General features: G+C 44.0%; 1 protein-coding gene across 3 annotated transcripts in view; it reads left to right on the top strand.

Moving 5' to 3' along the window:
* The window catches only part of Sfmbt2 (Scm like with four mbt domains 2), a 179,664-nt gene that overhangs the window by 19,470 nt on the left and 144,042 nt on the right, over positions 1-16,152 (top strand). For all 3 annotated transcript variants that reach the window (XM_038333304.2, XM_038333306.2, XM_038333307.2), the window contains exons 2-4: positions 3,068-3,213; positions 12,139-12,233; positions 14,597-14,837. In XM_038333304.2, the coding sequence (XP_038189232.1) occupies positions 3,144-3,213; positions 12,139-12,233; positions 14,597-14,837 (406 nt within the window). In that variant the 5' untranslated portion in view covers positions 3,068-3,143. The remainder of the gene's footprint in view (positions 1-3,067; positions 3,214-12,138; positions 12,234-14,596; positions 14,838-16,152) is intronic.

Consider the following 16,152-nt stretch of genomic DNA (forward strand, 5'->3'; position numbering starts at 1 on the left):
TTTACATAGTAAATGCTTTAGCATCCAAGCCATCTATCTCCACAGCCCTTGATTTAATTGTTTTCTTTTGTATCATTACTAATGTTCACTCTTACTCCTTGGTCATGAATCTTTATATTTGCTAGTAGCACAGACACTGAGAGAAACAATTAATAAATGGAACCTCCTAAAACTGAGGAGGACACGGTCAACAAGACAAAACGACAGCCTACAGAATGGGAAAAGATCTTCACTAACCCCTCATCAGACAGACTGCTAATCTCCAAAATATACAAAGAACTCAAGAAATGGGTCATCAAAAGAACAAATAATCCAATAAAAAAGTGGGGTACAGACCTAAACAGAGAACTCTCAACAGAGGATTCTAAAATGGCTGAAAGGAAACGTTCAACATTCTTAATCATCAGAGAAATGCAAATCAAAACAACTCTGAGATTCCATCTTATACTTAAGAATGGCCAAGATCAAAAACACCGATGACAACTTATGTTAAAGAGGATGTGGGGTAAAGAGAACACTTCCTTCATTGCTGGTGGGAGTGCAAACTGGTACAGCTGTTTTGGATTTCAGTATGACGATTTCTCAGAAACAACCTTCCTGAAGACCCAGCAATACCACTTTTGGGTACATACCCAAAGGATGCTCAATCATACCACAAGGACAGTTGCTCAGCTATGTTCATAGCAGCATTTTGTGTCATAGCCAGATCCTGGAAACAACCTAAATGCCCCTCAGCCAAAGAATGGATAAGGAAAATGTGGTACATTTACACAATGTAGTACTGCACAGCAGAAAAAAATAATGACATCTTGAAATTTGAGGGCAAATGGATGGATCTAGAAAACATCATATTGAGTGAGGTAGCCCAGACCCAGAAAGACAAATGTCTTATGTCCTCACTCATAAGTGGCTTTTGGACATAAAGCAAAAACAAACAAACAAACAAAAACAAAAAAACCCAGCCTACAATTCACAATCCCAGAGAACCTAGACAACAATGAGGACCCTAAGAGAGACATATATAGATCTAATGTACATGGGAAGTAGAAAAAGACAAGATCTCCTGAGTAAACTGGAAGAGCATAGGGGCCATGGAAGAGGGTAGGAGGGGAGGGGTGCAGAGAAAAATATATAGCTCAATAAAAACAATAAAAAGCCTTCCAAACCCATAAGCCTCTGTGCTTAGTGAATATTGAATGAAAAAGATAATCCAGTTGTTTGGAGGTGCCTTATATCTTTGATTGCCATCCTTTTTGCTTATTCATGAGCAAGATGCCTATATTGCTATTTAATAAACCACTTAAGGTGGTCTTATACTCTCCAGTCTAAAGCAAACATTTTCTTCCTTTATCTTTGTTGGGGAAATAGCCTGGGCTTTTTCCAACAGTGTTTGGTGTGTTTTGATGCGACAGGTGGATAAATAAATATGCACAGAATTAAATTCCAGTGCTGCGTGCTTGGCACAGCTTCTTCCTGGTGACTGGATCTGTTTTCACACTTTCTTGCCATTGCACAAAGGATTCACACCACACACACGTGCACACACACACACATCAAACAATTACTGTTTTTTTTTCTATTTTTTTAATTGAAAATAGATCCTTCTCTCCTACATAGGACGACAGTTCCCCCTCCTTCCACTCCTCCCAGTTCCTCCCCACCTCCCCTCTCCACCAGATCGGCTACCCCTTCATTTCTCAGATTCACACTCTTGTATGAACTTACAGCTGCTCAGGGATCTGTTCTCTAGGAAAGGAATGTTAATAATACTAGAGGCAGGCACATGTGCATGCGGTGTTAAGGAGGTGATAGTCTTGGACCACTTGCTAACATGTGGGCTACACATTATTCCTGCTAGTCATACATGTATCATATTCCTTGTAGTTTAGCCTTTTTCTTTGCTTTAGTTTTTTACCTATATGTGGAATATATTAATTATATACATATATAAATTTTAAAATGTATCTGTAATACAATATGTAAGTACATGTAAATTAAAAAAAATCTTAGAGGGGACACGTGTCCCAGTCTGGCCTTGAACTTGCTGTGAAGCCAAGGACGACCTTGAGTCTCTGATTCTCTTACTTTCCCTCCCAAGTGCTGAGTGCTGGGATTCCAGGCATGCGCCATCACCTATGGTCTATGTGGTACTGGAGATCAAACCTAAAGCTTCCTGACCCTAGGCAACCACTCTCCCAACTGAGTTACATGCTTAGCCCCAAATAAATAATGATTTCAAAATGCAGCTAGGTCAGTAGCAGGGGTGAGGACCAAGAAGGGGAGGGGAAGAGGGGGAGTGGTGCCCGCCTTTGATTCCAGGAGACAGAGACGGGAGGATCTCTGCGTTCCAGGCCAACCTAGTCTATAGAGGGAGTTCCAGGACAGCCAGGGCTACACAGAAACCCTCTCCATGGCTGTGCTATCTACCCAGAACTGAGCATCCTGGCCTTGTTAAATATTGCTCCTGGTGTCCATGGTCTCTGGCATAAATGAACTATGTTGTAGGATTCTATGGGACCTGCCTTAATTTTACCTCTTTCTCTTCTCAGACATAACAGAATGTACGTGCGGAGTGGCAAAGCTATTGTATGGTGGGGAAATTCTTACTTCTTTCTAATTTGTGAAAATAAGCAAACCTGTGCGCCCTTGCTTTGATAACTGTTCTCAGTCTCCACTCACTGTGAGGCAGGATGACTTCTTACAGAGTCAGGAATGCCTGTGGGGCACTGAGATGGGTTTGCAATGTCACATCACCAAGGAAGAGATGGCTGATATCAGCATGGCGGATTGGTACTTAGATTGTACTTGGTGAAAAATGTGTCATTTTCTAATGACCTCTAGAAAATAGCTAGTCTCCTTTGCTACTGATGCTCTGTAGAGATTTGATGTGCTGCTGTTTGGCCTAATTCTGGTGTTTCCAGTTGGCAACTGCCCTACCCGGCTTCTGAAATGTTGCAATGAGCTGGTGGCCACTCTGCTCGGGTTCTGCTATTTTAGGAGAGTTAAATGAGTTGATATGATTCATCTGATTAAAGTACTCTGATCTTTTGGTTTTGGTTGTCTGTAGGTAACCTGCTGCAGGATGAACTAAGGGAAGAGGACGCACATTTGTCAGCGTGGAGAAACATTTGGCAGTTTCCAAGATGCAAAACTCATCCTCTTCATTCGAAAAGAAAATGGGCCCAGCAAATGGGAATGGGGATCTTGATTCAGGTAGGATTCTACATATTTTTTTTTAATGAAAATTTGGCTCATTGACCAGTATTTTCTTGAGATGTTCAGGAACAATGGGGGTGCATTTCTAGAATTTGTCTGCCACCAGTTCTTGGCATTTGCTGTCCTAGCCAAGCCATATGTCTACAGACACGGCAGCTTTCAAGTTATGAAGCATTTGAACCAATATTAATATTGATCATACACACAGAGCAGGCTAGGTTACAGCATGGCGACACAGCACTTCTAAGTCTCGGTATCTTTTGCTAGTAAATGTCTGTAAATATCTGTGCTGTCTCGACAGCTGTCATGGTACTCTCATACTTAGTGACTGTACCATTCCTCAGTGCTGCACTCAGCAGTGTTCAGGGTAGTTTCCGTAGGAAAGGGAGAGCTGGGGGATAAGACATCACTGGCACACCCTCCAAGTTACTGAGCATGGCTGGTCATGCTCATTTGTGTCATGCAATTGGAAAAAACAAAGCAGAACAAAACAAGAAAAAAAACCAGATTGTGTTTGATTGGATTTTAATATTTAATGAATTTACAAATGCATCTCTAAAAATATTTATGCAGTGGTATATTTTAAAAGAATACTTTTTTCTCCTGAAAATAGAATTGCATGATTTATACATCAGCAAATTAAATAAGGGTAAGAGAGCCCTATGAATCATTAATGTTTGCTACAGTGAATTCATACAAAAAGCTTCCCGTTAACTTAAGGGAAGAGGTGACCATTGTCTAATGAAATTAGCAAGTTTGTCTTTACTTTAAAGTAAAGAGAGAGAGAGAGAGAGAGAGAGAGAGAGAGAGAGAGAGAGAGAGAGAGAGAGAGAGAGCACTCATATGCCATGTGCTCATGTGAAGGTAATAGCCAGAGGACAGCTTGGAGGAGGGAGGTCTCTCCTACAATTGTAGGTCAGGGGAATTAAACTCAGTCTTCAGCTTCAGGCTTGAGAGCCAGTGTCTGTATCTGCTGAGCCATCTGAGGGTTCCATTTCTGTGTTTTGATCAAACTAGTCAATGGTGGAATCAAAGATTGCCTATATTATTGGATTTGTTAGATCAGGTTTCTCCATCCTATTTTTTTCTGCAAAACTGTAAAAGTGAATATTAGAATAGGATAAATGCACGTAATGTCTGCTTCAGGATCAGGCTGGGGCTAGTCCCTCTAGTTCTTCTACATGTATAGAATGAATAAGGAACGTCTATAAGCACAGCTGGAACCTTGTCCCGTGCAGGGATACCTTCTGAGAGTCCTCTCCCCACAAGGCTGAAGACTCATACTAATTGTTCTTTTGTTGAAATATATATTCTCTCTCTCTCTCTCTCTCTCTCTCTCTCTCTCTCTCTCTCTCTCTCTCTCTCTCTGTGTGTGTGTGTGTGTGTGTGTGTGCGCGTGCGCAAGCATGTACGTGAGGTTGATCTCAGGTGTCTTTTTCAAGTGCTGTCCACCTTAATTATTTTACTGGTTGTTAATAATTCAGGCGGAAGTTTGCGGGTCATGTGCGGGGGTTAGAGGACAGCTTTCCTAGTCAGGTCATCAGGATTCTGCCACGTGCACTTTCACCCACTGTATTTTTTCTCATCAGCTCTCCACAAAGGTCTCTTGCTTTCTGCTGTTTTGCTTGAATGGCTAGCCTGCAAGTCTCAGGGATCCTCTTTCTCTCTCTGCCTCTCCAGCACCAGGATGACGGGCATGCAGCACTATACTCAGCTCTTATGTGGTTGCTGGGGATCCAAACCCAGGACCTCAAGGTTGTACAGCAAGCATCTCTTCAGCCCCAATTACATTTTCTTTTAATGATGCTGGAGATTGGACCAATGGCTTAGAGTGTGCTAGGCAAGCACTCTGGTACGACCTATGCGGCCCCACTGCTGCCCCCAGTCTATTTATATGTGCTCAGTAAAGTTATGTTGCACTTTGGAAGTTCCTGGGCGTTTCCTGTATTTTCCTCGTGCATCCTGTGCACGCATCGCTGTCTGCGGCTGTGTCATTTTCAATGATGAGTTTTCATTTTCACACCGCTGCCGTATTGCTCTCTAGTGTAATAGATTCTGAGGCTCATTACTGATAATCTACTGTCAGGAAATTATTCGTACTGACAAGTTCTTCAGAATGGTATCAGAGTCTGGAGGATTCCGGGCAGACAACCCATCGTAGATACTTATTCATGATTTGTTCTTCACTCTCGTGTAGTGGATGGTTTAAATCATACAAGATGTTCTGATCTTTAATACTAAGGTGGCTGAGTAATTCTAAGTTACGTTTATAATTTGCAGCTTCTGATCCAGGCCTTTCCCCACTGCGCTAAGGGCTTTATGTGTCCCTGTTTCTTAGTATTTCAATATGTTTGTGATTAGGAGGTTTTGATAGTGTTACAATTTCTTTAGATTAAGTTAAAAATTTTGTGCATGAATTTCATACATGAGTACAATGTATTTTCATCAATACCCATCATCCTTTTCTTCCTCTGGTTCCTTCTGTGTTCCCCCATTGCCTCTTTCAAATTTATGTCTTTTTTTATCCATAATTATTGTTGGTATTTCTATATACCCTGTTGAATCTCATTAGTGTCGCCTGTACATACTTGAGTGCAGAGCTGACCACTTGGGCATAGGCAAACTATCAGGGGGCTTTTTCCAGAAAAAAAAAGCCAGACCCTTCCTTGGTAGCCATCTACTGCTTGTAGCTCTGCAGTCGTGGGTGGGGTCTATGTGCCCTTCCCCCACCCGTACTGGAATGTTGGCTGCTGTGCTCTTGTGTGGGCAAGCATATTGGCAGCAGTTCACGGGTGCAGTATAGTGCCTCAAATTTTAGAAGAGAGTCTAAAACTTTATAGACTTCACAGACTGACTTTGTTCCCCAAATCACGTCTAGTTATGATCATTAAAACTGATAATAACATGGTCAAGTATGATTCTTCAAGTCATTATCTTTTTCCAACCCGCTAAAACATGAAGTACCTTTTTTTCTAGTGTCATTTGCAGAGACATCTGCTCTCGCGACTCTCTGGGACATGCTTAGGGATGCTCAGAACCTCTTTTTGCTTTCTGTTTTTTTTTTGTTGTTGTTTTGTTTTGTTTGGGGGGGTGAGATTCAGGTGAGCTTTCTGGATATGCAAAATAAGGCATATTTGATATACTTCAGTGGGTTCTAAATGGACTTGTGAATTAGGACAACAGGCAGGCAAGCAAGATTTCTATTGATAAGTGCTCATACTTTAGAGTCCTCACATGTTAGAGTTGACTTTAATCTTCAATGCCCAGTAAAGCGACTGCTTTTCAGGCCTCATCTTACAGATGAGAAGATTGGATAGCAAGGTGAAGTTGCCTGAGTGGTGTGTTGGAAGCAGGCTGTAGGCTCAGGTCCTGGATTGGTGTACTGACGTCATCAAGAATCCTGACCTCCCCCCACCCAACCACTTAGATTCCTCTTTTTTCTTTTTTTATCCTGACCCTTCTCTCTCTGTTACTGGACACATGATGGCATCTCCTTGGCAAGTGACAACACTTATTAGACTGTAGCTTGCTGGGCTCTGCCGTACAGGTTCCTAATCCTAACTGCCTGGGCATTTGAGAGAGGGAGATTGTGAGCTCAGAGTCAGCCTGGGTTACAGAGTACAAGACTACCCCAGGAACTTGGTGAGACCCTGTCTCCAAAAAATGTATATATGGGGATTATAGTTCATTGCGTGGGATGTGTGAGGCCCCAGGTTAACCCCTCAGTACAGAGTGAGAGAGGGAGGAGGGAGAGAGAACACAAGTGAGTCTGTACAGCTCTCTCCTGAGAAAATTAGCCTGTCTGATGCTAAAGAGGCAGAACGTTAGTCTGGTGACTTCAGGGCCTTCCCCTTTGCTATTTAATTCTGTCTACTCTGTGCCTCTGTCCACTCTGTCTACTCTGTGCCTCTGTCCACTCTGTCTACTCTGTGCCTCTGTCCACTCTGTGTCTCTGTCCACTCTGTGCCTCTGTCCACTCTGTGTCCCTGTCCACTCTGTCTACTCTGTGCCTCTGTCCACTCTGTCCACTCTGTGTCCCTGTCCACTCTGTCTACTCTGTGTGCCTCTGTCCACTCTGTCCACTCTGTGTCTCTGTCCACTGTGTGCCTCTGTCCACTCTGTGTGTCTGTCTACTCCGTCCACTCTGACTCCATCTGCTATGTCCACCCTGCCTGATTCACCTCCTTGCAATGGTAATTCTTCCATGAGATACTCTCAGCTGGGACTGAACTGAATAGTTTTTCTCTTTCTTTCACTTTTGACTTTTCCTAAGGAAAGCTCAAATCTTTGCAGGGATCAGTAAGTCAGATGTGAAGCCTGTTCTGAAATAAGATAAACGGGCACTCCCTCCCCGAAACAAGGAGCATGTATTCCTGAAGTAAGCACGGTTGAACACATAGTCGAGGAGCCTCGGGTCTCCCCAGCAGGCAGAGCCTCCCAGCAGCAACCCAAGGCCCATAGGAATGAAGCCCACCGAAATTCGATGGCTGGGCTTCTGAGTGTCTTCACCCAGAATAAAAGCGAGCAGAGCAATGTGGGGACCCCATAATAAGCAGGTTCTGTGACGTGGTTTGTGCATGCCTGCTCAATATAATTTCCCAATGGAGCCTGTGGTATTGTACGTGCAGCCAAGGCCAGTCTCTGAGTAAAAAGAAGGAAGCTGAACATATGGGCTTGAGTTTTCCTAAATTATAAAATAATAATAGGGCCAGAAAGATGGCTCAGGCAGTAGAGCCCTTGGCTTTAAAACATGAGGACATGGGATGAAGACCCAGAGACCATGGGAAAAAAGCCAGTGTGCTTGTCACCCGGTGATCCCTCGGGCCTGCTGACCAGCCACACTGTCCTAATTGGTGAGCTAGTGAGAGACCCTGTCTGAAAAACAAGATGGACGGCTCTTGGTGAGTGACAGTTGACACTGGCCTCTGCCCAGTTTCAGACATGCTCACATAGGCAAACAGACATATACATGTGTGCACGCAAAGATTGTATGTGTGTCTGAAATATACTTCTCTCCATTTATATTGTCTATGTGTTAAGAGACAGGGCTAATTATGGGATTGTGCTTTGCTTGCTTGAATGTAGTAGTCCTGCCTCAGCCACCTTAGTGCCATGCCTGGCTCTCACCGGGAACACATCAAAGAAGCAGGTGTCTTTTATTTGGGAGAACATAAGTCAACACACAGAAAAATCCAGGGCTTGCTTTTCATTCTGAGAACCAGTTCTCATCGGTCGATGTTAATGCCCACACCGCCCATTGCCCCTTCGAACTCCAGGCTGCGATTGTGTGTTCAGTCAGATCCACGGCGGACTGGTGGCTGTCGTTCCTACCTGAGTTAGAGTGCTGTTCACAGTTGCATTAGTTCCTCTCCTGGTGAAAGGAGGAGCTACCGGGATCTGGAGATGCTTTAGTGCCTTCTTCCTATCTCTGTCCACATTTCAAAACTTACGTAACATGTGAGAGATTGTCTTCTGTACAGTTTGGTTTGTGCGGAATCTGCCAGGTCTCAGAGCCCGGTATTGTGGCAGTTACAGAAAGGCTTTAATATCCTGCCTCGCGAAGTCAGGATCCCTTCAGGTTGTAACGTGAGCTGTTCTCAGACTTTATTAAGAAAAAGATGCATGGGGCACTTGTTTATTATATTTTTATTCTAAAGTCACTTGTGTTCCAGCTTTTCATGGGACATTCTCTGTATGTTTATTCTGGAATATTCTGGTCCCACAGATAGCTTTCTGTTAAAAAAAAAAGCAAAACAAAACTGGACTGCTGTTTAATGAATATGCCCATTTTTCTTTGTGAGGTGTGAAATGCTCATGTAGCTTTTCATAGTGGGTTTTCATGACGTCATGGGGAAATGTCTCCACCAGCTCATTTATGGCGGAGGGGACTGTCAGAGTCTCCTTGGTCAAATATTTGCGGGTTGAAGAGGTTTATGGATCAGCTGTAAATATTTTCTCTGGCTTTATGAGATCTCTCATAAACATGGTGTGTGTTTACCTATTGGTCACTGGACGTGCCTTTAGAACATCGACTGTTTGGGACACAGGCCCGGGGAGGGGCTGCATGTGGCAGATTTGAACAGGCTGTGTTATGTCTGAACCTAAGTTTTGTATACTGCTTTATTGTTTCAACAGCAAGGCTATTGTTATTGTCTAGTCGTGGACGTACAGTGTTTGTGTTTTGGGTCTGACGTGTGGTTTACTTTCCTGAAGTGTTTTTGTTTGCCAGAACGACTGCATTCTGTCTCTTAGCTTCTGTGTGTCTCAGATGTTCCAAGTCCTGTATCTTACCTGCTTAGGCTGGTGCTCGGGAGCTAGAAACTTTTTTTGAGAGGCATGGCTGTGTTCTCTTGGGTGTTTGATTTGTAAGTGTCTTTATTGGTCAAGAGGCAGCTTTAAGGAACTTAGAAGGCAACATTTAAGGTCATTACCTTCCACGAGCTTCTTTTAGCTGGGCCTGGTGGTGCAGGAATATGCCCTTTTAGCTTCTTGGAAAGCTGAGGCAGGAGGATCACAAATTTAAGACCTGTGTGGGCTACAGGGTGAGTAGTGAGAACTTGTTTTAAAAAGTAATGTTAGCATTTTCTGATTATAAAATAAATTAATATTAGCATTTTCTGATTATGAAATAAAGTGCCATTTTCTATTCGTTTCCTAGACTATGTAGAGTATAACAAGACAATACCTTTCTTTCTGATAATTGAAAACATTGTTAGTAGACAAAAGGCAGCATAGCCTCTAAAGGAAACCTTTCTTTCCACATGTCTCTGGGTCTTAATCCCTCTGGGCCACCTGAGTGCATATACCTCTTCAGGGAGGACCACACGCCTGAGACAGCACTTCCTCTTTACCAGTGGAATCTGGTATGGGTTCTGAAAGATGTGTGGTCGAAGGTCAGCATCTTTTGAGCATTTTTTGTAAGACAAGAGAAGTGGACATTTGGAGCACTCCCTTTAGGTCCCTGCGCCAACACTGCATATTCTTTATGATAGCCTCGCAGATGGGTAGAATCACAGGGGTGACTCTTGTTGTTGCCGATGGAAAGGTTTGGTTTTGGCCCACAGTATGACTGTGATATGTCATGGTGACAGGCCCTTGAGGTGACTGGTCACATTGTACCCTCAATCAGGAAGCAAGGAGAGATGAATGCTGGTTCTTGGCCCACTTCCTCTTTTTTATTCAGGCCAAGGCTCCAGTTCATAAATGGTGCCAACCATGCTTAGGGCTAGGTGTCCCTCTTCAGGTAACCCAATCTGGGAACTCCTTCACGGGCACCCAGAGCTTTGCCTCCTGGGTGATTCCGGATACAGTCCAAGCCAACCATGATACTAACATAGACTGCTTAACCCTAACCATTTGAAGTTATAACATGACATTTATGCTGTCTTTATCTTTCAATGTATTATTTGATGCTTTTCAATTTTGGCAATTTCTTTTCAGATTTCAGGCGTGTGGCACTATGTAGCTTTAGAATACTTATGACCCTGACTCTCTCTGCCTCTGCTTGTCTCTGTCTCTCTCTTGTATATGAATGTACTTTAAGAAGACAGAAAACAACTCCCAATAGTCTGTTTTTCCTTTTCTTCAAGTGGATTCCAGGGGTTGAACTTTGGCCTCCATCTTTGGCAGCAAGCCTCTTTGCATGCTAAGCCATTTTGTCTTGAAGGCCATTGTACGCTATGGTTGTTCTTGTCCTTCCCCTTGTGGGTTGAGAAAACCCATATTCTCTTAACAAAAGTCTGTTGGTGTGACACACCCTCTTGTTGAGGGCTTGGTGTGAGAACTCTTTCATTGTAGGAGATGGGGTTTTGTGTGAGGTAAGCATGTCACCACAGATGACATGGGGTCTTCAGGCACCTGGTCTGTTCTTGGTGGTAACTTGATGCTTCAGATGCTTCAGGATGCTCAGGTACTTTTTGTTTATGTGTGTGTGTGTGTGTGTGTGTGTGTGTGTGTGTGTGTGCGTGTCTGCCTCTATCACATGCATAGGAGCGTTTGTGGAGGCCAGAGAGGGCGGCGGGTCCCCTGAAGCTGGAATTGCAGGTGCTTGTGAGCTGCCTGATGTGGGTGCTAGGGAACTGGACTCAGGACCTCCACAAGAGCAGCAGGCTCTCTTAACCACTGAGCCCTCTTCCCAGCCCACTTTAGTTCTCTTAAGATGTTACTGAAGCCACAGTTTTATAAAACTCGGTTATTTTCCAGTCTCCAGCCTTAGTGGGTAGGTAGTTTGGTGCCTGTGTCTATCTTGGCACACACTTTGTGTTTGAAGTGTCTCTTTCCATGTCTTCCAGCCTTTCCAAACTGGGCTGTCTACTATGGCTAATGTTAGGCTAATTCATGTTAGCTTTAAGACAACTCTTACCCATTTGACTTGAAAGCACAAATGCTGCTTTTAATTTTGACAAGGTATCAAAGTGTTGTCTCTTCTGGTCTCTCCGTCTCTGTTTCTGTCTCTATGTATTTCTGTCTCTGTCTCTGTCACTGACTCTTTCTGTAAGTCTGACATCAGTGCTGGCTATCTTCCTCAATCGCTCTGCATTTGTCTTCACTTACTTGCTTAGGCAGACCTTTTCATTGACTCGGGAGCTCACTGATTTAGCTAGCCTGGCTGGATAGTGAGCCCCAGGGAGCCTCCTGTCTCTGTCTCCCTTTGATTACATTTATATGTGTGTTACCCAGCATGGCTTTTTTATGAAGGTTCTGGATACCTGAACTCAGTTCTCACCATTGGACAGCCAGCAGTGTACCAAAGGAGCCATCTTCCCAGCTCCCCTTCCCCTCCTTAAACTCAGCATTTCTGCAGCAGCAAACTGAGTTCTTCAGAGAGTTCAGCCATGCCCTTTAAAGGCAGTGAATCAGTCTGTGTCTCCCAGGCATGCTTTGCGCTGGTTTTGATAGTCTTGCTTTGTTTTGTTTCCACAGAGGACGGTTCTGGCCTGGAGGAAAACGGCTTCAGCTGGGGAGACTATCTGGAAGAAACAGGCACCAGGGCGGCGCCACACTCATCCTTCCGGCATGTATGTTAAGCATTGCACTCCCTTCTGGTCTGTGGGAGGGAAGGTGAAGGATCTGTTGGGTGATTCAGGCGCCAGTCAGAAGAGAAGAATGAAGAGAAGTGGAAAGGCAGATGAGATTTTACAGGAGGAAGGCGAGATGGGATAGTCGCACAAGGAACAAGCCGCAGCTGGATTCTTAGAAGAAGCCAGCGAGTTAGGCAAGAGGTTACATTAATGTCTTCTTAGTAGGTGTAGTGACTGTGTATTTTTTTTCTTTATGATGAGGTGACATTTGGGGCTGGGGACTTGTCTCAGTTGAGTGCTTTCCGAATAGCATGAAACCCTGGGTTTGATCCCCATCACAGCTTAAAATTGGATGTTGTGGTGCATATGTGTAATTCCAGCACTGGGTGGGTGGCGGCAGGAGGATTAGCAGTTCAGTCTCAGGCTATATAGGCATCTCAAGGCGAGCCTGAGCTACTTGAGATTTTTTTTTTAAAGGTTCATATTTTAATTCTGAAAAGCTACACTAGAGTTTTAGAGGCTTTGGAGGAACGATAAATCGGGTGGGAGGAATCACGGTAGATATTCTGAAAAGGTTTGTCTCACAAAGGTCATTCTCCTTAATAATATCTGTGTGTATTTGGCTAGCATGTCCACCGGCAGACAAACACCAGGAAAAAGGAACACAAGTTCTTGGCAGATTATTCTTAGGTGCAAGCTCTTGTTTCTAAAGCTCTAGCATAGAGAAGATGATGTTCTCCAAACCCAAGCTCTTATGCATGGCAATTGTTTCAGCAAATAAAATTTTACTTCAGAGAGATCTGTTTTCTCATCACGCAACCCCAGCAGCAACTCCACCTTCTTAAGCTTCTTTTTGGCTCCTTAGCTGAGAGCTACAAGAGAGCTACACCAAGTTCTTCTCGGAAGTGAAATGTTCTTTTTTTTTTTTTTTTTATTAAATTTGTAAGATTGCACCCCACTTTTCTTCCCTGTGTTCCTCAAGCTATGGTTTAATGTGATCATGGTTGTAGCCACGTCGTGACGCCAGGGGCTACGTTTTTGAGCACAGCCGAAGCAATGCCCCTCTGGCTTTTACCGTCAGGATCATGACCCTCCAGAAGCCAGGCCGACAAGATACTGCGATGGCCTGGTGGTTTCCTTAAGGCAGTTTGGGAAAGAAGGATGATTGGCCGACAACATGGTGAAGCCGTGTCTTCAGGAATGAGTCACTTCCGTTCTCTGATTCATCACTTCTCTCGTGTCCCTTTCAGTTGAAGTAGATGCCACCCAACGGCGGAGGCCTTGATGAACATGCGCTCATTCTTCAGGATGCCTGTATTTCTGAAGGCTGATGCAGGCGTCTACCCTTCCAGGTGTAGACGGTCCTGTGGGCAGGACTGAGAGGAAACGTGGCCTCAGTCTCCCAGATTGCAGTTCATGGTCCCATTGCCTTCCTGGCTGGGGAACGCTGAGACCTCCAGGCTGCGAAGATTTTTTTTTTTTTTTTTAATTTTTGTTTTTCATCCCAGTGGTGGCTCCTGGGACACAGAAAAACTGAATCACTTGGAGAATGTGTAGCTGCGATTGAGATATGTTGTTCATTGAACTCAGGATCTTGGGGGCCTTTGGGGGCCTTTGTTCAAAAACACTAGCCCTCACTGTTTTTTTTTTAAATATAGGCTCCCATGTAGCCCAGTCTAGTCTCAAACTTTTCATGTAGCCAAGAATGACCTTGAACTTCTGATTCATCTGTCTCCTGCTTGTTTTTTCTCTTTCTTTCTCCTTTTTCTTCCTCCTTCCCTCCCTCCCTCCCTTCCTCCCTCCCTCCCTCCCTCCCTTCCTCCTTTCCTCCCTCCCTTCCTCTCTCCCTCCCTTCCTCTTTCTCCCCATCCCCCCATCTTTCTTTTTCAATGGTGTAGTGCTGGGGCTCAGACTCAGAACTTCTGGGCAAGCATCCTGCCAACTGAGGAACACTTTCATCCCCCTTGGTGTTTTTGAGACAGAGTCTATTTGTGTAACCAGGTTGACCTAAATTTAGGGTATTTATACCTTGGCCTCTGGACTATTGGAATGAAGGGTGTGTACCACCATTCCTGGCTCATCCACTTTTTGTAATATTGGTTTCATACTGAAATGACCAACTGTTGAATTTAATGGGTGAAACAAAATTTGTCATGAAAATCCACTTTATCTTTCCTTTGAATGTGGCAGAGGACTTAGCCTTGCATTGGAGGCTCATGTTCCATTTGTCTTAAATGCATGCCTATGTTAGGGCAGCAGAAGTACTGTTTTAAAATGCCATATGCTTTACTAGTTCTTAAAATCCTTTGAGGCACATGGCTAGTGTGATAATGGTTTTCTTGTGTTTCTGATATCTCAAGGTGGAAATCAGCATTCAGAGTAACTTCCAGCCGGGAATGAAGTTGGAGGTGGCCAATAAGAACAATCCAGACACTTACTGGGTGGCCACAATCATCACCACCTGCGGACAGCTGCTTCTTCTGCGTTACTGTGGTTATGGGGAAGACCGAAGGGCTGACTTCTGGTGTGATGTGATCATAGCAGATCTACACCCCGTGGGGTGGTGCACACAGAACAACAAGGTGTTGATGCCCCCGGATGGTGAGCTCACATATAGAAGGCTTTGATATCCAAAAGGTTGCTCTTCATGATTCCTGTCCTTGCTGAAGGGACAGAGAGAATCGTCTAGAAAATTGTGAATCTGTTTAGTGCAAAGGTTTCTTAGTTCTTTAAAACATCTGGGCATTATTATCTAATGGATGTTGTGGGGGTAGGTGGTGGTTTACTATCTTGTAGATGCTGTGGGGTAAATGGTGGTTTACTATCTTGTGGATGCTGTGGGGTAAATGGTGGTTTATTATCTTGTGGATTCTGTGGGGTGGGTGGTGGTTTATTATCTTGTGGATGCTGTGGTGTGGGTGGTGGTTTATTATCTTGTGGATGTTGTGGGGTAGGTGACAGTGGAACTTTGTTTACTAGAAATGGTATTGATCTTCAATCAGTTGGATCATGTAGGAAGAAAAAGGTTCAAGACCAATTCTCAGGTTGTCTTTGGATGGTAGGGGATAAAGTTAAGCTGGATGTGTGTGTGTGTGTGTGTGTGTGTTAGAGAAAGAGAGAGAGAGAGAGAGAGAGAGAGAGAGAGAGAGAGAGAGCGCTACTCTTTAGGGATTAGATGTCCTGCTTTTACTTTTCTGCCATTTTAGAGAATTGACATTTGAAACAAACTTGTGGTTTTTTTAAAAAAATTAATTTATTTTGAATTATGTGTATATGTCTTTGTGTAGCTGAGTGCACATGATTTTAGGAGCCCAGAAAAGGGCAATGGATCCCCTGGAGCTGGAGTTGCAGGTGATTGGGTTGTGAGCCACCTGACTTGGGTGCTGGGAACCGAGCTTGGGTCCTTCACTATAGCAGTACATGGTCCTAACCACTGTGCTGCTTCTTCAAACCACCTGCATAGACTTCTTTCCTAAGTTTGCTTCTTTGCTTTCTTTTCTCTTCCCGTCCTTTGCTTTTGACAAGGTCTTACGTAGCCCAGACTGATGACCTTGCGTCTGATCCTTCTACTTCAACTTTCTCAGTGCTAAGATTATAGACATTTTTCACTACTGCCCCACTTACGCCATGCTGGGAATTGAACCCAGGGCTTCCTGCATGTCTGGCAAATACTCTACCAACTGAGCCACATCCTAGCCCTGCACTTAAATTTTGACCTTTCTTACTGTGGGCAGACTGAGGTAATGGGACAGGAAGAAAGCCAAACTGATGAGAACTGACATCACTCAAGGCAGTGGTATGGGCTCATATAGACAGGAGATCAGTTTAGTCCCTGCAAGACAACGGTTTCCTATTAGGGCAGGTTTTCTCCCAGGAGACATCTGGCAATGTCTTGAAGTACTCTTTTTTGGCACTG

Source organism: Arvicola amphibius, chromosome 6, assembly GCF_903992535.2.
Source record: "Arvicola amphibius chromosome 6, mArvAmp1.2, whole genome shotgun sequence".
Classification (NCBI taxonomy): domain Eukaryota; kingdom Metazoa; phylum Chordata; class Mammalia; order Rodentia; family Cricetidae; genus Arvicola; species Arvicola amphibius.